This window comes from Rhea americana, unplaced genomic scaffold (assembly GCF_003343005.1).
Source record: "Rhea americana isolate MKP2758 unplaced genomic scaffold, rheAme1 scaffold_5, whole genome shotgun sequence".
NCBI classification, from domain to species: Eukaryota; Metazoa; Chordata; class Aves; order Rheiformes; family Rheidae; genus Rhea; species Rhea americana.
The window spans coordinates 13,109,557-13,135,218 of NW_028186645.1; the positions used below are offsets into that span (position 1 = coordinate 13,109,557).

Here is a 25,662-nt window from a genome sequence, read left to right on the forward strand (position 1 = left end):
TTCCATCAACCCTTCAGTAGGATAAGGACCTTCGCCTCACTGGCAGGATGAATAACCTCTCAGGACAACAGGGCACTTGCTGCTCTCTCAGTTCTTGGCCYCAAGCAGCACACAGCAATTAGGCATCATTACTGCCCTTGCGGCTTTGAGACAGCTTAGCCTCACCAATCCAAAAGCTGAAAGAGCTGCAGGTATCACAGGACTGATTAGGAAGGTGGGGGAAAGCCGCAAAGCCAGCCAGGAAGCTCCTTGTCACTCATGGTTTGCCATTCCATGCAATTGATGGCTTCATGTTATACTAAGAAAGCTGTTTCCAAGGTCTTGTCTAGTCCTCTGTTGGCAACACACTCAACAGGTGTGAGAAAACGTCATGCATACTTTCATGCTAACCCGGAAATTCACAGAGCTGTCACACTAAGTCAGATTAAGTCCATCTAGTACTGTATCTGTCTGGCAACAGTCAATAGCAGATGGTCAAGGAAAGAGCGCAAGATCAAGGACATGCAGAGCAATCCTTCACACTCTTTAGTCTCCTAGTTTCCAACAAACACCCTGCTCAAGGCAAGATTCCTGCCCAGGATCACAAAGCCTTATGACAACCATCAGGCAAGGATCACGGCCACTTAAGATGGACTTCCCTTGAAAGACAAGCAGCATGGAAGACAGACAGATCTCAGAGAGGTCTTCTGCCTCTTTTTAGATCTGAAAGTTCACCCAGCATTCCAGTGAATGCACAGACACCATGACATTAGAGAATCTAAATGAAAGTCTCTGGAACATTTGAACACTCCAGAATCCCGTAGGACACATGCAGAGGGCAGTACATATGACTTTCTCTAAAAGGAAGGCAGTCTTATATTTCATGATAGAGGATCTAACACACATGCTTTATGAACTTAAGATTTATTATACAGGAACAGACCAATGGGCTGTACAAATCTACTGTACAGCTCGTGATGGTTAGAGATGTACACAGTTCACACGGCATCCTAGTTGCTTTGATGGTAATATATGGATCCCCATGCCTGCCTCCAATACTAACCAAATGCACAAAGCTTCAACTAGAAGCTCTCCTAAATGCTATTCCATTGTCTGACGGCAGAAAATTTTTCCCTGAGATTGTTTTTCCTTTTTCCTAACTAGCATCACTGTAGGGGCTATTTTATTTTGCACATGTAGGTGATCTCTCATTTTCTTTCCTATTTCTTTCCTTTCTATTTTTAGTTCCAGCTGTTCATCCACATCACAAAACAACCACATCATCTGTCATCAGAACTGTAATTTTTTGTCAAGGATGAAGCCAGGCAAAGAAATGAACTATGCCACAGGACATGAGAAAAGTCCTTTGGCTGCAATAGCAGAAACTGCTGCAAGATGCAGTAAAACACTATGATAAAAGAAGATAAGGCTAGCAGCCATCCGCAGCAGTCAGCTGCCTGGCCTTGCCCCACAGCAGGAACCACTACATCTATGGCCATCCTCATACATATTTGTCTAGTCTGCTTCTAAAACTCCCTGCTGATGTGACCCACATCCTCCCAAGACATGCCAGTGTTTCACTAGCTTTGCCATTACATACTGCTTTTCTCACATTTACCCAAATCTCCTTAGCTGAATTTTAAGCCTATTATTTATTGCTTGTCTGCTGCAGTCTTTAGCAGATTTGAGAATTGCCTGTCCTTTTCCAGACTTGCCCTAGCTTTCTCTGCACCCAGATAAAAACAAATCATAGGATACAACGTGTTTTTTGCCACAAACACTGGCCCATTTACTTAATCACATCATTACATGATGATCTCTACAAATACCATGGCTGATGGAGCTGCTACTATTTTTAAGGTAGTGTGCCAAAAGCACTAGGAGGTGTGAGAAGGATCCCAGCATGTGTGAATAGAAAAGGGGGAGAAAATTTAAGTGGCAGTTTCCTAGACTTGTAGTGATTGAGTTGACAGAATCTGCAGTTAAGCAACCTTGACTCCAAGTTAATGGAGTTTCTAATTGGGAGGCAATTTCCAAGGATTTTTAGGAATATGTATCAGTGCTGATAATCATTTACATGAATAGTGATAGTGTATTATCCTTCTCATGTCTTCCCATCAAGCCTTTATGCCTCTCCTTCCTCTCCTTACCCTCCTTATTGGTTCCCAGCACAGCTACATTGAACACTTTTATTTTCAAAAAAGGGTTGATTTACAAATGTTTCCTCTGCCAGAACTGGTTAACACTCAGCCATCAAAATACTCAAAATTTAAGCAACTCACGACAAGTAAAACTGGGAAATTAAGTTCAGCCACCATAAAACACATTGCAGAAGGTTGCCTGGCTATCTCTAGCTCAGTCATCAGTGCAGACTTTCCTACAGAGCTGCCCAACATCACAGCAGTATCAGTGATGCAAGTGGTTACAAAATGGAAAGGTACCACGGGATAAGGAAGGGCACACAGGACCTACCTCACTGGCTGAAACTGGCGACTGGTCAATGCCCCTGTTGATAGACTCCCAGGACCTGGCAGTGAGCATGCAGGCAAAGAGAGGGTACAAATCCCCTGCCCCGAGCTGCTGGCTGTACTTCTGTACCCTCTTCATATCAGCTTTAATGAGGGCCTGCCAAAGACGACAGTAGTCCATGCGGAATGACTCACTCAGCACCTGGGGAGAGAGATATGGCCAATGAAAGTCCATGGAGGACAAGGGACCAGGGGAGAAAGCCCTGCACCCCAAAGCTGCTCCATGTACCTCATTTTGCAGTCAGGAAATTCCCTGGGAGGGTAATGGTAGTAATAGGAAAAAATCATTTGTATGGGCTTCATGAGTCAAAGCTGCACCTGGGCTTCCAGCCTGATATCCACTGGCAGCCCCACAGGCCCTAGAAGCCCCCCATAATCACATACCTGGTAGAGGCCATGGTCCAGGAGGATAATATGGGCCTTGCCAGAGGCTGGGCACTTCTTCACCAGCACATTGCCTGGGTGTGGGTCACAGTGCACAAAGCCATTCACAAAGATCATTTCACTGTAGAGCTTCCCCAGATTGCGAGAGATCTGTGAGGAGGAAGGTGGCAGTGTGTGAGAGGCTCCTACAGCAGGGCACCTGCCAGGAGGGGAGGCAGCCCCCACATGTTGATACTGAGGGAAGCAAGGGGCCAGCACATGCTGATAGTCCCAGGCAAAGTTCTTGCATCCCCTCATGCTGACAAATGCGTGGGCTAGTTACTGGCATCTACCACAGCATCCTTCAGGGAATTCTGCAAGGTGTCTGCGTAGGGGGTATGAAAATGTTTATAGGGTCAGGGAGTATTTAAGAACACTTGCCTGGCAAATGAAGAAGAAAATCCCCGTGGGGAAGAATAGATGTGTCTGGTAATGAGGAAAAAAATTAGGGGAAAGGTGGTAGTGTTTCTAGAGCAGGTAAGGATATTCTCTGGCAGGTAGGGGCAGGTAGGAACAGACAGACATTCATGGAGTAGGTGTGGGAAGAGCTGCTGTGGAGGGTGAGATGCCACTCAGGGACAGACTCAGGTGTTTCCATCTGCAGATGACAGCAGAGCCCAGCAGAGAAGGGGTGGCAGGAGACACAGTCTGTCTCCTGCTTACCAGAATGAACATGGGTTCCCTCCCCTTCCTCCATTCTCCTGTCCCCGATATTCCCCCCTTCTTTGCTCAATCCCTTGCTAATCCCTTGAACTATGAGGTATGTGAAGATGAAGTGGCACTGAAAGGCCATTTATATCATCCTGTCATTGCTGTGTTCCTCCATGCTACCAACTCCTTATCATATGGAGATTTTATTAAAGTTAAAAACCTCCTATCAGCAAGCAAGCATCCACAGGACCACGATTTTTGAGAGCATGCACTAACACTGCAGTCTGACATCCCATTCCTATCTCTCCTCGCCTTCAGAGAGCAACATGGTGATCCACAGCAGAGTGCTGAACAAGCAATTAAAAGTCCACAGTGATAAATTATCCTAGTCATGTCATTAGTCACACAGTGTAAGCAGCAAACAGGCAACCCTCCCCATAAGCAGAGGTGGTGAAACAGGTAATGGGGATACTAAAGACAGCATGTCCTGCAGAAGAACAGACAAATGGGGATGAGCTTGCTTTACCTACCTCTGAAATGCAGTCACTTCTGAGAGAAGCAAGACAGTTGTTTAAGAAGCCACAGAACACTACTGGACATGTTATGTTATGTTAGGACAGGGCATGAAGAGTCCCATATTCAGCTGAACCTCCAAGAGGACATGAGAACAGTTGAAAATAGGCCAGAAAACACGCATTCTTATGAAAGTGTCCGAAGTTGCTACAAATGAGAAGGAGGAATTGGAATCCTTCCTGCTGCACAGCAACAGGGAGAGCTATAAGACCACTTGGGTCAGCCGTAAGACCACTTGGGTCAGCCATTCGTCCCTCTAGGTAGGACCTTAAGCCACTACTAAATCATAGGGAATGCTGCTCCCATGCTGAATCACCCACACGGGCAGTGTAGCACAGCCCTGTGGTCTCCTGTAATGCAGTTCCCTTAATGCCATACAGGCATTATAAGTACTGACTGAGGGGGAAATGCGTTCCCTCCTGAATAACCAACAGAGATCACTGGAGCAATGACTGAAGCAGGTCTCCTAGATCAACCTAGTTTAGCTGTGAAATTGAAGAGGACCAAAGTACCAGGAATGGTGAGGTCCTAGAAGAGCTAAGTAGCCCTCGCTGACAATCCAAGGATGTACCAGATAGTCCATTTTGAGTCAGTCCCTCATTTACACAGCCAACCAGGGAAGGGACCTGAAAACCAGGAGAAATGGACTTCGATGTCATGATAGACCATAGCATCAACTGCAGAACCTGTGCTCACAATGAGCAAAGTGCATTTTGCCCTGAACCTCCAGCTGTCTTGTCCTCCAGGAATCTGGAAGAACAAAGAATTACTGAGCATGAGGACTTGGGCAGAATCTGGGACACATCAGCAGAGCTTAGGGCAGGGAGATATCCAGCCTGAAATATACTGGCTGTATAGAAATATACTGTATAGCTGTATAGAAATATACTGTATGGCTGTATAGAAACATACTGGCACCTCAGACCCCAGTCTCAATTAATAGGGGGCTATGGGCCAGAGTGGAGCTGATAAACACAATGAAAAAGGAGAGAGAGAGTTTTTCAGTGAGAAAGGGAGGAGTTCTAGTTCCAGGAGTTTTGTCTGTGGCGGATGGTCCACCTTCTACTCCAAGTGCTGTGAGGAGCTACAATAAGGATACTCTGGGGAACTGTGTAGGTTGGGGGTGGCTCACAACACAACAATGTCCCTTCCCACCAGTAGCACGATACCCACAGAGCACTCCATCTGCCTGCTGGGAGTGTGAACACATAAGGGCCAGGCAGAAAGCACTTGCAGAGATGTAAACGTATTCATCAGTAAGATGAATCAGCAAGAAGACAACTGGGGAAAATGTGGGTCCGCTACTGAATGGGGCGGGGGTCCTGCTGACGAAGGATACAGAGAAGGCAGAGTTACTGAATGCCTTCTCTGCTTCAGTCTTCACTGCTAAGGGCAGCCCTCAACAATCCCAGAGCCTGGAGACAAGAAAAAAGTCTAGAGAAAGGAAGACTTTCCTTTGGTTGAGGAGGATAAGATTAGAGATCTTCTGGGGAAGCCTGACATCCACAAAACCACAGGCCCTGATGGGATGTACCCATGAGTGCTGAGGGCAGCCGTTGTTGCAAAGTTGCTTTCCATTATTTTTGAAATGCCATGGAGAACTGGAGAGGTGCCTGAGGAATGGAAGAAAGCTACTGTCACTCCAGTCTTTCAAAGGGGTAAGAAAGAGGACCCAGGCAATGACAGGCTGGTCAGCCTCACTTCCATCCCTGGAAAGGTGATGGAACAGCTCATCCTGGATGTCATCTCCAAGCATTTGGAAGAAAAGAAGGTGAGTAGAAGTAGCCATTATGGATTCAGCAAGGGGAAATCATGCCTAACCAATCTGATAGCCTTCTGTTACAGAATGACTGACTGAATAGATGAGGGAAGAGCAGTGGACATTGTGTACCTTGACTTCAGCAAGGCTTTTGACACTGTTTCCCATAACATCCTCCTAGGCAAGCTCAGGAAGTGGGGGTTGGACAAGTGGAGAGTGAGGTGGGTTGAGAACTGGCTGGAAGACAGAGCTCAGAGGGTTGTCATCAGTGATGCAGAGTCTTGTTGGAGGCCCATGACTAGTGGAGTTCCCCAGGGCTCAGTACTGGATCCCATCCTGTTCAACCAGGTTATTCTAGGTTATTGATGAATAATATCAATGACCTGGATGAAGAGACAGAGTGCCTCCTCAGCAAGTTTGCCGATGATGGCAAGCTGGGAGGAGTGGTTGATACCCCAGAAGGCTGTGCTGCCAGAGAGACCTGGACACACTAGAGAGCTGGGCGGAGAGGAACCTCTTGAAGTTCAATAAGGACAAGTGCAGGGTCCTGCACCCAGGGAAAAATAACCCTAGGCTCCAGTACACGCTGGGGGCAGACCCGCTGGAAAGCAGCTCTGCAGAGAAGGACCTGGGAGTGCTGGTGGACAGCAAGTTGACCATGAGCCAGCAATGGGCCCTTGTGGCCAGGAAGGCCAATGGTATCCTGGGGTGCATTAGGAAGAGTGCTGCCAGCAGGTCGAGGGAGGTGATCCTGCCCCTCTACTCAGCCCTGGGGAGGCCTCATCTCGAGTACTGCATACAGTTCTGAGCTCCCCAGAACAAGAGAGACATGCAGACATGGAGCTACTGGAGAGAGTCCAGTGCAGGGCTACAAAGATGATCAGAGGGCTGGAGCATCTGCCCTATGAGGAATGACTGTGAGAGGCAGGCCAATTTAGCCTGCAGAAGAAAAGACTGAGGGGGGAATCTCATCTATGTGTATAAGTACCTAAAGGGAGGGTGTCAAGGGGATGGGGCTAAACTCTTTTCAATAGTCCCATACAACAGGACAAGAGGCAATGGGCACAAACTGAACCACACGAAGTTCCACCTGAATGTTAGGAGGAATTTCTTCACTGTGAGAGTGACAGAGCACTGGAACAGTATGCCCAGAGAGGTTGTGGAGTCTCCTTCTCTGGAGATATTCAAAACCCACCTGGATGCAACCCTGTCTAACATGCTCTAGGTGACCCTGCTTGAGCAGGGGGGTTGAAATAGATGATCTCCAGAGCTACCCTCCAACATTACCGATTGTGTGATTCTGTGAGTATTCGTAACGAGGTGGTGATACCTGTGATGGGGAGGTGCTATCTATGCCCAGCATACAGACAGACATCCTCCTTTGTGCCCAGGCCAACTGCAGGTTATATGGTCATCCCTGCACATCTCCTGGTTCTCGAGGTAAGGCTCTCCCTGCCGGGAGCACATATGATGAGATTCAGAGAGCATGAAAAACCTATGCACATACCTGTGCTCTGAGTGCAAGTGGGATGCTGGGTGAGAGCTCCTGTTGTGCTTGCACTGGGGAAGAGTTTAGTTTAAACATGTTGGCTCATACCAGTTAAACCCAAATCCAGACAACAGTTAGCAGTTTTGCAAACTTGCTGGTCATGGCTAAATCCAGGAAAGTTTATTGATACTGGAGCACTAAGATACAGACTGCTTTAAAGACAGCAGGCTATCCTTTTGTGCTGTCGTAATGGCACACACCAGGAAAGTCAAACAGTGGAGTAGGTCTCTCAGAGAGGTTGAGCAGTCTACACCCTTCGATGTTTTCAAGATTTGACAGGATAAAGCCCTGAGTGACTTGGTCTGACCTCACAGTTGATCCTGCTTTGAGCAAGAGGTTGGACTGGAAATATCTTGAGGTCCCTTCCAAACTCAATCATCCTACAACCCTATAAAAGTGCCTCTCATTGAGTTATCTACACCACCTCTATAATAGTACCTGATGGTATGGCTCTAAGCCCTCAGGCCTCCAGATGCGGGGAGGGTGTCCCCTACTGAGTCACCACCAGCAGGCAGATTACTGAACAGATCTGTGACCGTAGCCTTTTGCAGCCCACATTGCCATGAAAGCAGGCAGTGGTCACAGCCCTGTTCAGACCCATGGGCTGAACATACCTGTCCCTTCTCCCTTCCCTGACATACCCACATTTACCTTCTTCCCCAGTGTGCAGCCTTGGGATATCCCTAGTGATGCAGCTTTCCCGGAAGGTTGACAAGGGCAGTGATCTGAAAGGGCTGAACCTTTTTCTGGAGTGGAGGCCCACAAAGAGCATGACAGTTGCTGATGGGAAAGGAGGCCTGCCAAATATAGTAGCCTACTTCCTGGCCTGCACATATAAATAAAACATAAAAAAATGTTTTGAGGAATATCTGCAGTAGTTATTTCACTAAAACTAGACATTATGGCTTCCTCAAGAAACAGAAAAGTATTTTGTATAATTTAGTTAGCATATATAAGGTATGTTAGGGAGATTTATGAAATAAGCACATAAGCATTCTTTACTTTTGAATAAAAATAAATTTATTTAGTGTAAGAGATGGAGCTGTGCTGCACACTAGGCATTTATGCGTATTTTTATCTGTTCACATACCTCTAAAACAAGAGAAAAAATAAATGTTGATGACTGTTGTTGACTTTAAACAAAAAGGAAGGTTATATCTCTGAGGCTTAGATGTAATAGTGAATATAAAACTATTACTATAATTCAGACATAAAAGCAATTCATGTTTCTAGAGGAAAAGTTTAGGAAAGGACATGATACCGCTACATATATTAATTACAGTATAGCCCCATAATTTTTCAAGGATATATATTCTGTATATAGGGCCTCTGGTACTGAGATTTCATATTCGTCTGTTGTTGTGAATTTTGAAACAATATAACTTCATTTGCATTACCTAATGCACACTTGCTGAAGGACTACAATGCAGACATTACAACATCAGTTTAAAACTTAGTACCAAAATATTTTCACTAATCATTCTGAAAGAAAAGAATTAACATAAAAACTTCATTCTGTTTTTCTCAAAGTTTCCTAGTTTTCTATTTCTATATCCTCAAAAGGCCCCCAGCAAAATGGAATGGTGCGGGGGGAAGATAAAGGAAAGTTAAAAATAAAAGGAAAACATTTTCCTTCCTAAAGTTTTCACGTTTTTCCTAGGCCCTCACATCACCATTACACTCAGCAGTGAGCAAGAACATGTACCGCAGCTGACAAAACTTGCTTGCTGGATGAGATCTACAGCTATTCTAAACACCTGTAGCATCCACAAGCTCTGGAGCAGGTAATATGCTTGGCACAGTTCTGTGCTTGCATATTGTCAACAAGATTATTCTTAGTAATCACAATGCACATATCACTGTGTGTTTGTGCATGCATGCATAACTATAGGTCTGCTGTTCCATGCACATATGTTTTTGCGAATACGTCTCTACAAGAGCTTAGTGATAAATGACAATGGTTCCTGATAATTCAGCTGGAGTGAGCTTCCCTTACTTCTGCAGGGCTCATTTTCTACTGATACCCTCAAAGTAGTTTCATGACATATTCACAGAAAGGGGGCTGCAAGGGATCAGGTAGTCTTGGTGCTTGGAGTGTTTGCAGGCTCCCCTAGTCATAAAAGACTAATAGCAGCACATGATTTACTAAATGAATCACCAGCCAACAACAGAGTGAGGGTTTTTTTGAATATTCAGGACACTAAGATTCTTTAAAAACTTGTGAAAAATCAACTGGAGGAACCTGCCATCTACACCACTACATTTCCCATAGATGCTGACCCCTCTTATTTTTTCCAGCAGTGTCCCATCACTACTGACATTGATTCCACCCTTACTGACAAGGCCACCAGAAAAATAATCTGTAATATAGGGAATTCACTTTGGAAGAATGTAGTTAGGTGATCTGAGAAAACACATGAAAATCTGCTACTCAGTGGAAGAGAGGAATTCAGCATGCATTTAGGCTGTATAAGACCTTCGGGTAAAGGTGCATAGCAAATTAGACAAAAAGTTGCAACAATCTACAGAAGCAAGACCAAAGTAGAGAGTCTAGTGTATGGCTACAAAAATGATCAGAGGACTGAAGCATCTCCCCTGTGAGGACAGGCTGTGAGAGCTGGGCCTGTTTATCCTGGAAAAGACAGAGGGCATCTTATCAACAGCTATAAATACCTTAAGGTGGGTTGTTAAGGGGATGGGGCTGGACTCTTTTCAGTGGTGCCCAGCCACAGGGCAAGAGGCAACGGGCACAAACTGAACCACAGGAAGTTTCACCTTAATATGAGTAAGAACTTCTTCACTGTGAGAGTGACAGAGCACTGGAACAGGTTGCCCAGAGAGGTTGTAGAGTCTTCTTCTCTGGAGAAATTCAAAATCCGCCTGGAGGCAATCTTGTCTAACGTGCTCTAGGTGACCCTGCTTGAGCAGGGGGAGGGGAGAGTTAGACTAGATGATTTCCAGAGGTCCCTTCCAAACCTCAACCATTCTGTGATTCTGTGATATCTGTCACCTAATTCAGAGAATCACAAGCTATACTACAACTGCCAGCAGTGACATATTTCTTCTTGTATAAGCACATAGTCAGAAATTGTATATCCTCACATGATCCACTGTGAGCCACTTTTGGTAAACCCGTACTACATTCCTGGGCATACAACCTCATAGCACCAAACCTGTGGACCTGTGCCAGCCCCTCTATGCAATCCACCTCTTAATAAATCAGCAAACCCAACTGACAAGACAATCCAACAGCAGAACACTGTAAAGCTTTTCAGAAATGAATATCCTTACAAATAGCATGCTGATATGCATAGTTAATCAGAAATCTCTCAGAAAGAAATGAGTGTATGAGCCTATGAATAGTCTTCCAATAATAAGATGGCATATCTACCATGTTCATGGGTACCTGCAATGTAAAAAACTGTCTTGTATTATCCAGGTGAAGTCACTGATACCTTCCTGGCCCTGCGAACAAGCTGCAGTGGTCCTGGCTACAGGCCATGAAAGAGATTCTGTGACACAGTCATGTAGGGCTGATCCAACCACCTGCTCCTGGCAAGTCCCAGATGAAACTTTCTGATAGGATAGAATCCTTTCCTGCCCCATCTCCATTGTGACTGTCTCTTTAGATCAGAAGCAGATACTAGTCACTGGCCTTAATTTGGCTGTAATATTTGCCAATTATTTTAAGAGACGGTGACACTAACTTCTATTGATCTCATTAAAAGTAAAGGTCGTTGTGCAGCCCATTTCTCAGGGCTCAATATTACCTCCTCAGGCCAAAAGAACAGTATTGATTCTGGAACCTTAAATCGAAGGTTAATTGGATTGAAGAGTGTGTTGAGTTTTTGCTCTCTTTTGTTGTTGTTATTGTGGCGATTGTTTAAGGGTTTGCTTAATCCTGCTAGTGCAATCCTACCCGGTTAAACTGGTGTCAAATCAGCAAACGGTGTTGAATGAGCAAAGTCACAATTTGGAGCCTGCTCTGTGCTATGAAATGCCCTTCTCCAAAGCAGATTAGGATGGTCACACACAAGAGATCCAATTTCACATTTTGGCCTCTATGATCCAGTTGTGAGGATCAAAATGCAGTGCTCTATAAAGCAGCACTATCACTGTGTACTGATCTAGCATCACACTAAGGTGATGTCTGGACACATAAGATGTCATTAAGATGCAAGAATAGTTCTTTGGACTTCCGCGGTATATTCCTAGCACACCCCACACCCCATCTACTGCTGAAGCCTGAGAAAATTATTTTCCTACTCAATGCCACGTCTTCCACATCATTTAAGTGGCTAGAAATATTCTGACTCATCTGTCCAGGGAAATGAGAGAGTAAACTGAGAAGTTTATACAAATTCTCAAAAGGAAGTAGCTACAGAAGACCAGTTATTATTTATTTTTAGTCTTTTTCTAACTCTGTCAGTGCTGAAATGAACATGGGGATCATTTTCCCTTGGCTTTAAATGCAGTCATATTTCCTTGGATTTAATGTAAAGCATAATGCTGAGACTTTTGAGCAATTGATTGACACTGATGCCTAAGACTGACTAACTTTCAAGAAGAAAAGAGTTCACGTCTAATTTAACTCTTTATTTGGTGTCTTTGCATAGATTAGGAGCTGGAATTGCTAGATATCACCATCCTTGCTTACCAGTGCCTTACAAATTTTCATTAAGCTATAGGAGAGTCTGTAAAGAAATTGTTTTCTTGACTAAATTTGAGAGATGCAAAGAGCATTTCATTCTATTTTCTCTAGGAACAGCATTCTTGTCTGTACTCCATTTCAGCTAATACTTCAGTTTTATAAGCACAAATGCTTGAGATATGAGAGGTTTCACACCTGCAACAACAGACAAGGGATCTCACTCTGGCAAATCCCACTTAAGTTTTAGTAGCTCTTAGGCCTTGTGCTGACTCTTAGAATCCCACACTGAAAACATCTCAAGTTACAAAGTGGTAACCATCAGGTGGCTGGATTCTTTATCAAGCTAAGAGAAAGGCAAAGATATATTGCTCTGCTGTGGGTCTCATTTAATAACAAAAGGAAGCAAAAACCTTAGATTAGGACAAGGTGATGGTTGGCCTTAGAAGCACATAGTAGCTCATATTGGGCACCTGAGCAGATTGCTTTCACTTCTCGGTTGGAAAAAAAATACTTTCCTGACTTCTGAACTATTCCCAGCCCATGACCCAGGCTCTTAGTGAGCTGAAGCCCACAGCACCATTTCCATTTCCTGACTCAAACCCAGGCCACGATGATCAAAGTGGGGACTGTCCACTTGGCTGTCTAAGGTGGGCTGGTTAGTTGGAGGCACATGCCATGAGCACACTAGTAAGCCCCACAGCTCCCACTGCCTGCTGATCCAGCAACCCCCATTGGGATGGGTAGACCACCTACCAGGAGGGACAGCAAGGACTCATGCAGCATATCAGAGATAATGTTAGGATTTGTATATGGACAAGATCTCTCTATCAGTTAAATTCAAATGGGTGCAGCAGGGGCATCTGTGCCATTTGGGATCTTCTTTGGAAGTCCACGTGTTAAGTAGTCTTGCCCTTCTTTCCTCTCTCTTGTACCCAGTGTGCTATAAACATCTTGAGAGCCCCTCAGTCTTTATTTCTCCTCCTTTCACTGCTCCCCTCTCCTCCAAATATAACTTCCCCCAAAAGGCTATAAATACCCCTGTGTCTTGAAACAGGAACAGCCTAGTATCCAGGTGGCCCCTTTCTTAACTCTTCCATGGTCTTGTTTTCCCTCAAAGTTCACCACCAGCTCATTTCTTTATAGCTCTGCTCTCCAGGCTTCCCTCTCATTGCCAATATCCCAGCTGCATTCTCATCCTCAGCTACACTTGCATATGAATAAGTAACTGTTCCACAGGCAGATATTTCAGTGTTTGCATTTGTCTTTGGAAATCAAAGCCTTCTCTGATTAAATGCCATTACAGTCCAGTACTAAGACAGATCCAGGGAGATTAATGTGCTTCTGGGCAGCTTTAATGATAATCCTGCAACAGATGGTATTAAGTAAATGTCAGTAACCTGGTTTTAAGGGAGCTTTCACCTCAGGGATCCTTTCCATTTAGAGGAGAGAAGCTCAGTTTGATTTTCAAGGCTGCGTTGTCACACAAGAGAAATCCTGCTTAGTGAAGGCTTCTCTTCCTCTGCCCAGTAAACCAAAATGGAGTAAGACAATAGAGGGGTTGATAAATAGATACACTGAGGTGATTTACAAGGAGTTAAGGCAGCTCTTGAAAGCCAGAACTGCTGTATATTATAAATCAAGTCATAGTTTTGAAACCTGGGTTGCCACCCCCTCCTCACGCTCCTTTTGCTAGGCCAGTGGTGGTGATGCTGCTGCTGCTGCATCTCTTCATTGCCTAGTGCCTCAATGCCTTCGAGGTCAGCGCTGTTGCCCAGGCTGCTGGTGGTGGTTGGGAGGTGCCTTGTGCCACAGTGCCTGACAGGCCAATGTTATCCTGGGGATTGTGAGATCCCTTGTGCCTCAGCAGCCCACAGGCCATTGCCAGAGCTCTGGCTGCTCTTTGTGGCTCTGAGGTGACTTGGGCCTCAATTGCTTACAGGCCAGTGGCAGGCCCTGGGTGCTGCTAATGCTTGGGAGCTCCCTTGTGCCACAGTGCCTTCCCAGGCAGTGTTTATCATGCGCTGTTGTCAGTTGTTGCCAGGTGACTTGTGCAGCAGTGCCTGACAGGGCCATGCTAGGTCCCTGGCAGCTCTTTGTGCCTGTGAGGTGACTTTGGCCTGAAGCCCTCCTTGCCAGTGCTATGGCCATTGCTGCCGTGGCTGGTTCTTTGCTCACTTGTGCCACAGAGTCTGAGAGGCCAGAGCTATCGCCAGGCTTGTGAGGTCCCTTGTGCCTCCGTGCCTTAGTGGGTAGTGCCAGGCACGTGGCTGCTGTTAGTGGTTGTAAGGTGACTTGTGAAGCACTGCCTTGACTGCAATTTGTGCTTGTGAGGTGACTTCTGCCTGTGCTCTGATTGCCAGTGCTCTGGCATTTGCTGGGAGGCTGCTAGTGCCACAGTGTCTGCTAGGCCAGTGCTCTATGCAGCCCTGTGAGGTCACTTGTTGCTCTGTGCTTTACAGGCCAGTGCCAGGCCCCTGGATGCTGTTGGTAGTTGTGAGGTGACTTGTGCAGCAGTGCCTGATACACCCAAGCTCTAGGCAGGATTGTGAGGTCCATTCTGCCTGAGGCCCTCACAGGCCAGTGCCAGGCCCCTGGGTGCTCTTGGTGGTGATGAAGTGACTTGCGCCTCAGTGCCTAAGAGGGCAATGCTAGGCCCCTGGCTGCTGTCTGTGGTGTTGAGGTGACTTCTGCCTGAGGCCTTCCTTGCCAGTGCTGTGGCCATTGCTAGTGGTGGTGGTGGTTTTGAGGATCTTGGTCATAACTTGTCCCCATCTGCTGCACCTCACCACAGGAGTAGTCTAGGATGCACGCTGCTCCTAGCTTATCTTGCTGTGGTGATAACAGACCTGCTTCTGTAAGGCTCAGTACCTGCTGCTTTGCAATGCTATTTTACTAGCAATCAGTAAAGGTTAATCATTAATTCCAGGGGGTGAAGGGGTAAGGGAGAGAAAAGCAAGAAAGGACAGTTCAGTTCAGGCACTGAGACAATTTGTAGAAATGTCTAATCCTACCACTGAGGTGCAGTAATATCCTGCACCTGCCAGGGTGCCAGAAACCTGCAAGGTTTATATTTGGGAGCAGTAAAGCTTTGTTGACAACTTCTTTGTAAATCACATCTTAGCCATCATTTGGGGACTGGCTCAGAATCAGCACAAGTGATTTCACTGCTACATGGAATCTGTTGTGCCAAGACATAGCATAACAGCCTTCCCAAAGGGGCAGATGGAAAAAAATTGAGCTGAATTTTCATCCTAAGCCTCTCCTCCCATTAGCAAAAGCTTCTGCAAGCTAGAAAAAATGCAATTAGTTGCTTCTCTGCTTTATTTTGTCACATACTAGCACCAAAATGCCCCATTAAAAGGTTGCAGTCATTGAGTTTTCCACCCTGACCAGCTGGAGAGAACACTAAAGGACTGTAAAGACTGTATTTCCCTGGGTTTTTCTAGACAACTTTATTGTTTCTAGTAGTTTGACAGCATTCAGAGAAACAACGAAAAAATCAGGGAGCTGCACTGTGCTGGCTATCTAGACATCCAAGTGGAAATAGACTCCAAGAACGGGAGTTTTTTTTGAGCCAGACGACCAGCTCAAAACCTGAATGTAAACATTACTCATAAGTCTTCCTGCTAATCCAGGAAATCAGACCCTTCTAACTGACTTTTTCAAGATGTGAGGAATGTTCAGTTTTGTATCTCAATGCTGTGTGTTGGCTTTAACCTCTGCCTTTATACCAAGAGAAAGTGACTTACATAAGACATACTCATTGAAAGAGAGAAAAAGAAAGACTTTATGGCTTTTGACTAGTTCTTTTGATCAGGTGAGCAGAGCTGGCTAGGTATTCTGCTGTGGACCAGGTGTTTTGGAGCCTCTCTTGATAGGAAAGTCCACGAGTGTACTGCAGAGCTCTGAGCATCCGATGGTGCTCTTTGCAGACCAGATGCAGCGTTGAGGCTGTTAGCCTGGCAAATACAAGGAAAGATCTTCAGCACAAAACAGACATAGAAAGGGATATATGTCTACCTCTGGACTACTGACAATGACCTTCCGGATGCTCTGGTGGGGAGTAGGGGAAAAATTAGTGACCCAAATGTTCCAAATTTTTCCTAATGGAGAAGTGAAGAAATAGTGATTGCACTACTTGCAGGTGAGGTAGTGTTCTTTTAAGAAATTCTTTGAAAGAAAACAGACTAGACATGTTGCAGGAAAGCACAGTATCATTCTCTACTGCCCATTGATTTTGGTTTGTTTTTCACAACAGGAATGGAAAGGCAGCCTCAAGAAGGCAACAAGAAAGACTTCTCTAAGTACATAAGCAGCAAAAGTAAGGTTAAGGAAAACACCAGTCCATGGGGCACGGGCCCTGCTGACAAAGGACACAGAAAAGGCAGAGGTACTTACTGTCTTTTTCATCTCAGTCTTTAATCGTAAGACTGGCCCTCAAGAATCCCAAGCCCCTGAGACCAAAGGGGGAGTTTGGAGCAATTAAGACTTACCCTTGCTGGAAGAGGATCAAGTTAGGGAATAACTTAATAAGGATAAGTTAGGAAACAAACTGGACATAAACAAGTCCACAGGATGTGATGAGATGCAATTTTAAGCACTGAGGGAGCTGGCTGACATCATTGTGAAGCACTCTCAATTATCTTTGAAAGATCGTGGCAACTGGGAGAGGCTCCTGAGGACCAGAAGAGAGCAAATGTCACTCCTATCTTCAAGAAGGACAAGAAAGATGATCTAGGAATCTACAGACCAGTCAGCCTCACCTTGGTCCCTGGGAATGTGATAGAGCAACCAATCCTAGATTCTATTTCCAGACATATCAAGAATGGGAAGGTGTTTAGGAGCAGTCAGCACAGATTTACAAAGAGAAAATCAGGCTTACCAACCTGGTAGCTCCCCATGATGAGGCGACAAGCTTGGTGAATGATGGAAGACTAGTATGCTGTTTACCTTGACTTTAGTATATCTCCCATAACATCCTTATAGATAAGCTGATGAAGTGCAGGCTAGATAAGTGGACAGTGAGGTAGATTGAAAAATGGCTGAACTCCTGGGCTCAGAGGGGTGTGATCCATGGCATGACATCCAGCTGGAGGCCAGACACTAGTGGTGACCCCCAGGGATCAATAACTGGGACCAATACTGTTTAACTTTTTCACAATGACCTGAATGATGGAGATGAATGCACCTTCAGCAAGTTTGCAGATGATAAAAATCTAGGAGTGACTGACACACCAGATGGCTGTGCTGTTGTTCAGAGGGATCTAAGCAGGCTGGAGAAATGGGCAGACAGTTCAAGAGGTTCAACAAAGGGAAATGCAAAGTCTTGCACCTAGGGAGGAATAACCCCATGCGCCAGCACAAGCTGGGGGCTAATTGGCAAGAGAGCAGCTTTGCAGAGAAGGAGTTTGGGGTCCTGAGGTACAAAAAACTGAACATAAGACAAGAAGAAGCCCTTGTGGCAAAAAAGGCCAGTGGTATACTGACCTGCATTAGGAACAGCACTGCCAGCAGGTTGAGGGAGGTGATCCTCAGCACTGGTGAGGTCACAGCTGGAGTGCTGTGTCCAATTTGAGGCTGTCCAGTACAAGACAAACACAGATTTACTGAAGTGAGTCCAGTGAAATGCCACAAAAAATGGTTTAGGAACCGGTGCATCTGTCAAACAAGCAAAGCTGGGACTGCTTAGGCTAGAGAAGCAAAGTGCAGGGGAGACCTTATCAATATTTATAAATTTTATACTGATGGGAAAGTATAAAGAAGACAGATCCAGACTTCTCAGTGGTTTTCAGTGACAGGTCAAGAGGCAATGGGCACAAATCGAAATACATGAAACTCCACCTGAACACGAAAAAATACCCTCTTCTTTACAATGAGAGTAGTTGAACATGAATCAGGTTGCCCAGAGAGTTTCTGAAGTCTCCATCCTTGGAGATATTCAAAACCTGATTGGACATGGTCCTGAGCAGCCTGCTTTAGCTGACCCTGCTTGAGCAGGGGGATTGGACCAGATGATCTTTAGAGGTCCCTTCCAACCCCAACTATCGTGTGATTCTGTAAAAATCTACTTTGTTTTAATCCTAGAGGTCCCTTTCCTATACTTCAGTGGAGAAATACAAGAAAAGATGCCTACATAAAAAGTGCAAAAGCAAAGAGGTGATCTATGCAGAGAAAGAGCAGATTGTTCAGTTCTCCACCTGTAATTTGGCTGAGCAGTTTAGTCACAGAAGGAGCTTCATGCTGTCTAAAGGAGGCAGCTGAGAAGATAGACAATGTTCTCTCCTGGTGTAGCATACCAAACTCACATTTCCTCTTCCCAAGAAGTCTTTGTCATGCCTTTAACTGATGCTACATGAACTTTGTCATGGATAGAAAGGGCACTCCCTTTCTATTCATGACAGAAGGGAGAGCAGGGAGAGAGGACACGTCCAGACTTCAGAGTAAAGCAGATGTATGGATTAAGTACAATTGATTTTATGCCACAGCTCTTTGATAGCCAGTCAACCAAGTGTAGCTTTGAGGCTCATCAATATAGCACAGGGGGAAAGGTAAGCAGCACTGACTCAGTCAGCAATCACTGACCAGGAGGGGTGGCTTGACACATTTTTTAATGGCTCAAAACCCTTTCCTCAGGCCTCTTCTCACCCCTCCTGGAAGGTAATACCTTCCTTTCCTTAAGAACCTCCCAGCCTCAGAGAATCTAAAGTGCTCCCTCAACTTTGTGCCACACACAAATTATCTCACTCATCAGGGAAATGTAGCCTCTGCAGGGATGGAATCTGGCAGCTGTGCAATGAAGGACAGCAAAACTACATGGTAATATAGGACCAAAAGCAAAGAAGAAAGCTGTATCTAGTTGCCTTCAGAAGAAAGAGAGAGATTTTAGAAAGCAGGAGAGAACAACTCAGATTAGAATATATGCAACACACCATAGCTGAGATTCCAGCACTCTAGTAACTGTAATCATACAAGGCCTCTGATTTGTATCTCCTTCGTAAGGTGATAACTCTCGAAATACAAAAGCTAAGTCCCATGCGTTTCCCCAGTAGAAAATTAATGTCAAAGAAAGAGAGTGGAAGGAGATGGACAAAGAGAATCAGAAGCTAAAACTGTTCCTTTAAAACACCAGGAACTGCCATCTTGGAGTAAACCATGGGTGTACATAATATAAGGGCACTGCCATCACTCACTGTCTGTCCCCTGGAAGATCTGTCCAGCTTTGCAGTTTTACAGGAGAGCCTTCCCAAAAAAGAGGTTATGTACTTAAACACAAGAACTGAGAGCTCTCATATTGACTGCTCTGTTCATATGTACTCCCCTTTCTGCCCCTTCCTGCCCTGTCAGTCTCAGCATCCAAATGAGATTTGCACCATGCTACCATGTACAGCCAGTACAGAAACAGCTGAAAACTACCTCATTGACATTGATGCCATTCCTCTTCATGTAGGCCCTATCGTTCACCTGTCCCCCTTCCATAAACTCCATGAGGAGTACGCGCCTTGTTGAGAGCTCCCAGTAGATCCTGGGGACCTGAAATAAGAAAACAAGGTTTAGGCCAAAAATAGGTTGGGAAACAAAGGAAAGTACATCACACATGACCCAGGAAAAGAGTAAAACAGAGCATTCTGAAAGGGGTGGAAGTGAGGACTTGCTTTTTTCTTGAGGAAAACCTACCTATTGGTGCTGAAGCCTGTAGGCCTCTCCCCTAAAAGGGCAGCAATGTGTGCAAAGACAGCACAGTGACATAACTGCAGCAAGAACTCTGCTCATGCAATGCCTCAGGCCCCAAGACTGACCACTTCTCACTCCCACTGAGGTCTGAGAGATTTGTTAGGTGCTCTGCAGCTCCTGTAGCTGGGCTGTTTAACTAGTACCCATCTGAAGTTTCTGAATCATCCACTCAGCTCCTTAAGACATCTCCTGTTTGCTATGCGCAAGGCCTATTTACATAGCTCTAAAAATAATAAGACATCATCATAAATTGTATCTGAGCAGTGCTCCATAGAACACAAACACATTTCAGCTGACTAACCCTGTGCGCTTAGGCCATCTGTAATTGAACAGGGAGAAAAATCAAGTGTCACAAATAAGGCGCTTGTCACAGAAACCCTGAGAGACCCTTAAGTATCTTACTGCCAATGTGGCACAGTAACAAGTATAAAATGTCAACACACTTTTCATTCAATCTGCAGTAAATCAAGCTAGGTGAGGTATAAGAGGCCCAGTGTCACAGAGGAAGGCAGTGATGCAGCATAAGAGAAGCCTTAACCAAGGCTGGCTACCCCTTTCTCAGCTTGTCTCCAGCCAAATTCTTTCTGTGCTAAATTTCCTGCCATCAAAGAAGTAATTTTGTTCAAGTTCTTTTTTGATGTTCCTTGCGTCATGGTGCTGACAGATCTCCCAAGCTCTCTCTCACATTTACCTTCACTCACGGGTGAAGCCACACACGTACACATCACCAAGGATCTAAGGGAGCTCCAGCAATTATCTGTTAGTGTGGCCTGGCACAGCATATACACATTTTGAATCCTGTGAAGAGAGAGCCTGCTGCACAGCCCACTCTCCTCATTCAATTTGGCCATGGACTCAGGACTCACACTTTGCAAGGGTCCAGGACTTTGGGGCAGGTCAGGAAGAGGTAAGGGATGTTGTTTATCTAGTGCAATCAAAGTCAGGGGAACAAAGCAGGCCACTGCAGGTTTCACAACTCCACAACAAGCTGCATTTATTTTATACTCTGCTTGTAGCTACTGACAGGGCCTCAGCACCTCATAGCTTCACAAACCGTTTGCCACCTCTGCTGTTCCCGTCCTAGAGAAATCATTTTCCCAATGCATCTCACTTCTACCTCATCACACATGTGCCACTTTAGATCAAAGACTCCTGTGCTGATCAGTTCCTATAGCCCTCAGTCCTGCTGTTCAACACTCCAACACACTTTGCTCGTTAACCTGTGGAGACTTTGATGCCAAAGATTTGCTATGTGAAAGGGGGATTCAGTTACCTGCAGCTTTCCCAACTAATCTGGATTTCCATTCTTTTCAAAGTTAGATGGGTGAGAAATCAAATCAGCTCCAGACCTCACAGTTCCCCAGCCTTCTTAGCTCCTGTGGACTGCCTCCCAGACTTGCTGATCCCTGCTGCTGTGGATTATTTCAGCTGAGGCTCATTCCTGTCTCAAAATTTATAGGGGCAAGTCAGGGGGCTTAGAAAGCACTGTACACACTCTTGGAGATGCTTCTCTCACCCACAGGTGAATTCTTTGGTGATTTTTTTAATTATTCACAGATGTTTGGCTGCAATGCAAGTGCATGGAAACAATTTATCTCTGGCTTTAAAAACTCAACTGGGTTCACAGCATAAAATCCACTTCTCAGCTTTCTTGTGTGATTAAGAAAATTAATGATACAAGAGCCCAGTTCTTCCATTGCCTTTGGGTGATGAACACATCTCTGAATTGGCAGGTCAGACAGGAGAACTCATTGTTTAGCCATCTCAAGCCATTTGTTATTGTTACACATATTGATATCATGATAGCTCCTTAGCCCAACAAGGAGGTGATTGGCTATCTCCATGGGGATTTACTTCACAGAATCCTAGTTACAGTTGCAATGGATACAGCTCTCCAAGGTTCATCACTTTTGATAAGCACCCACTCAAGAGAATCATTGACCTTTGGCTTTCTGTTGCCCTGCTGGCCTTTAGCCATCTGTGTATATGGAAAGGCCACTGGTGTCCTTTGGGGCTCAAAAAGGACTGCCCCAAACCTGGAGCTAGGTGACAAGAAATTATGCCCCTAATATGGAGGATCCAAGGAGAAAAGGGATGCATCAGCCTGCAAATTCTAACAAAAACTCACCTGATTTCAGACATCTATTACTTTCATCTTGGGACTGTTTTTTCCATAAACAGCAGGTGAAAATGTCATTTTAATGTGTGAAATCAGGAGGGTACATAGGAGGGTGCATTTTTTGCTGCCTTTATTTATATGCAAATGCAGTTATGTCAGTGACTTCCAACAGCACTGTGTGCGCTTGATCGTACTTGTGTATTTCCAAAATGCACACAGTGGAGGTTTGTGCCAGTTGCGAGTATGTCAGCATGCCTGTGTGAGTTTGAAGCTCTGCATACATACTGCAAAGAAGGCAATGTGTACATGTGTGGTTGTACTTGAGACATTTGGCAGTGAACTCTGGCAGTGTATGACAGGGGAGGTGGGCAAGTCTATCAACTGATAGATTACAACATGGGTGCATCTGAGTTTGTGTATGAGCATAACATGAATTCATTAGCCATGGATGTATATGCAAGACATATACTTACTTCCAGAGAGAGAATGTGCTTTTTGTTTGCAAGAGGGAAGATTTTTAGAATTATCCTTCCTTCTGAAACAAACAGTGCGCCAAATCCTACTTCCTACTTCACATAATCATCTCCAGTCCAGCTTTTCTATTTTATGCCCATTTCTTGCCCTCATTTGAGATAAAGCCCAGGAAAAGGTACTACCACATAGCTCAGTAAAGAATGACAAGTTCACAGGATTCTGCACAAGCTCAGAAACAGCGTCTGGGGAAATGAATAGCAGGCTTAAGAAACTGCTGGCCCCAAGCCACTACTCCTTATCAAATACATGGTGCCTACAGCAGAGAGGAGACAAGGAGGGAGGCACATCTCAGAGCAGTTTCTGGTCCAAATCAGCAGAGCAGTCTAGGATGAATAGCACAAACAGCCTGAACCTCACTCTCCCTGTGTTTGGTTCTTTCAGGTAATGAATGAGGTGTATCAGAAGCATAAAGTGAGACTATTATTGCACATACACACACAGGAACATGTGTTCCCTCACCTTCAGGAAGTCAAAGTCCTTGAGCATATGGGCTACCTTCTCAGCATTTCTGCCCTCATTGAGGAAATCCAGCTCCAGAGGCAGGTTCTTCTTAGCTTCTTCCACCAGCCACATGAACTCAAAATCTGGAAAGATCTGTTTCACAACCAAGAGGAGAACCTGACATCAAGGAAACAGATGGTAAGTCACATCCTAGCTTCAAAGCCATGCAGCTATACACAGTGCCGTGCTTGCAGCTATACAAGGTAGACACTGTTTAGGTAGGGCCATTCCATATAACTTGAAGCCAAAAAAAAACAAAAAAAAAAACAACAAAAAGAACCAGCCCAACTTGCCAACTTGTATCCCAAGAGCTTGTATTGTATTCCTACAGCATCATGATAAAACACATGTACTGTGCCTTAGTCTTCCAATGCAGTTTTTGGCTTGCCTGTCCACACAGACACATCCAGGAGGTAACTAGTAGAACAGACACCAACAAGCACTGTTGGCAGCCCAGCTGCCCAGTGCCTCAAAGTGATAGAAAAAGCCTTGAAGAAAAGAGGATGCTGAGGGGATGGCCCAAGAGCAATTCTCTTCTGTTTCTCTAACACCTGTAATTCAGTAAGTCACTGTTCAGTTTCACTCGAATAGCCTTCAAATAACATGTAAGAGGAAGATCTAAAACAAGGCTTGTCACCATTACATTACTACTTCTACTTATGAGCAAGAATTTTGCTAGCAAAGAAAAATCCACTGAACAGTTCGGAGAAAACAGTAAGGTTCAGCTACAGATAGAAGGCTTTGGACCCTTGAAAGACATTTCTGGTGGGGGCAGAGAGCCAGCTGTCCTTCAGTATGAGTCATAGGAAGGCCTCAGCTGCCCTGAGCMGTGTTTTCTAAATACAGAAGTGTGGCACTGTGATGCTTTCATCTGGCACTCTTTTCTCCTTAAAGGCATTAGGCATTCAGCCCAACAGAATCTTGAAAAGCCCAGCTGAAAAATTCAGAAAAATGTTTCTTTACAGCAGCATATAAAAAGGGGGTATGTGATGGGCAGTCCTTCCTAGAGAAAATGAAGATTATGTGATTGGATGACATAATCAAAGCTGCACAGCAGCCAAGCATGCCTTCTGCTCAAATGAAGCACCAGATTCTCAACCGGTGTCACAAATATGCACTGGCTGAAAATTTGGATCACATCTTACCAAAAATAATTTATTTTTTTAACTACTTGAGTCATAAAACAAGAATAGAACACAAAAATCCAATCCACTTTGTGGTGTTTTTCTTACTTGTTCTGTACTTCCATTTGAAAATGAAAACAGTCTTATCTGTGTGTTCCTAGACAGCTGCTCTTTCTAAATTGCCACTTTTGATAGGAGGATTCCTGAGCAGCAGGGAGAGTATTTAAAACACACACAGAGAAAGCTGTTATCGATGATACGTATGACAAAAACTAAGTTCATGAGTCATTACTGCCCCTTGTTCAGCTACATGAAAACATTTATTCTCCACTCCATCTCTACTTCTCTTAGCTAAACGTTATTTCCAAACAAAATGTTCCTTTAAAAGTTAATCACCAGGTTCTAGACACTATCAAATGATTTTTCTCCTGTTATATCTAGAGACATAAATCCTTTCAAATTTATGTCACCCAAATGAAATGTAACCAGTGATTTTCACAAACACATATGTAAACTTCATAGGGCTATAGGATTATTTCATCGGTGTGCAATGTGAGAAAATTTATACATTTTTTCTGCTTTCTTTAAATGTTCTTTTGAATCAGTTGGCCAGCTTCAACATAAGTAGAGACATTCTTGATGACTATTTAGCCTGCTCATTTTCTTACATGTCTAAAACATCATCCTGAAATTAGTATTGATATAAGAATAGCAGGGAGGGATCTCTCTCTAGACTTACTGGGTGCTGTCCTAATTTTTAAAGAGTCAGTACTAATGCTACGAAACCTTGAGTAAAATGAGGAATTTTTCATCTAGTTTTCCCATTCAGATTCCTCCCCACTGATCTGTCAAGAAGACAACCTCAACTAACAATTAAATTTAACCTCCTACTTAGTCAGAATGTCTATCTGGTTCTTAAAGGACCTCAGCAGACATGATCTGGCTTTAAATGCACCACACAACGATACAACGATGCATGTAAGCCAACACTTCACAAGAGACCCTTTAAAAACAAGAGAGCATGTGCCAGTTTCCACTATCTTGTCCTGAGCAAGACTGAAGGATGCCAAAAGCCTGCTGAGAACTGCTGTGCATGTGACAACGTGTGTGACAATCCAAAAGCAAATTCATCACACAGACCACCACAATTAGTCCTGGAAAGGACCTGAATCAAGTCTAAACCAACAGCTGCACCCAGAGCCAGTTCAAACAGTTACCTATTCACAAATCAAAACTGAAACAGAAATGTTACTGGGATAACTTTGCTGAACCCCAAAATGTATTTGACTACTGATTCAAAGTAACTGTTCAGCTAAAAACTGATGTGTTCTAGGTGGGAACCCTTGCTTATACCTGAGCAGATCTACAGTGTAGTGTCATGTCATCATCTCCCCCAACACACCAGCACAAATCCCTGGGATGCTGTTCTGCTTCACAGACTAGCCACAATTGCTCAGAGCAAGTAGCTGTAGTGGCCTAAAGCAGCTCTGTATATGTGCTTCTCTGAGAGCAGACTGGCCAGATTTTTGATATCTTTATC

General features: G+C 44.6%; 1 protein-coding gene across 10 annotated transcripts in view; it reads right to left on the bottom strand.

The window, feature by feature from the left end:
- Positions 1–25,662, bottom strand: part of ADCK1 (aarF domain containing kinase 1) — an 86,058-nt gene that overhangs the window by 4,358 nt on the left and 56,038 nt on the right. For all 10 annotated transcript variants that reach the window (XM_085317604.1, XM_085317607.1, XM_085317606.1 and 7 more), the window contains 4 exons: positions 22,957–23,115; positions 19,527–19,643; positions 2,892–3,041; positions 2,452–2,649 (listed from right to left, as the gene is read on the bottom strand). In XM_085317604.1, the coding sequence (XP_085173730.1) occupies positions 2,452–2,649; positions 2,892–3,041; positions 19,527–19,643; positions 22,957–23,115 (624 nt within the window). The remainder of the gene's footprint in view (positions 1–2,451; positions 2,650–2,891; positions 3,042–19,526; positions 19,644–22,956; positions 23,116–25,662) is intronic.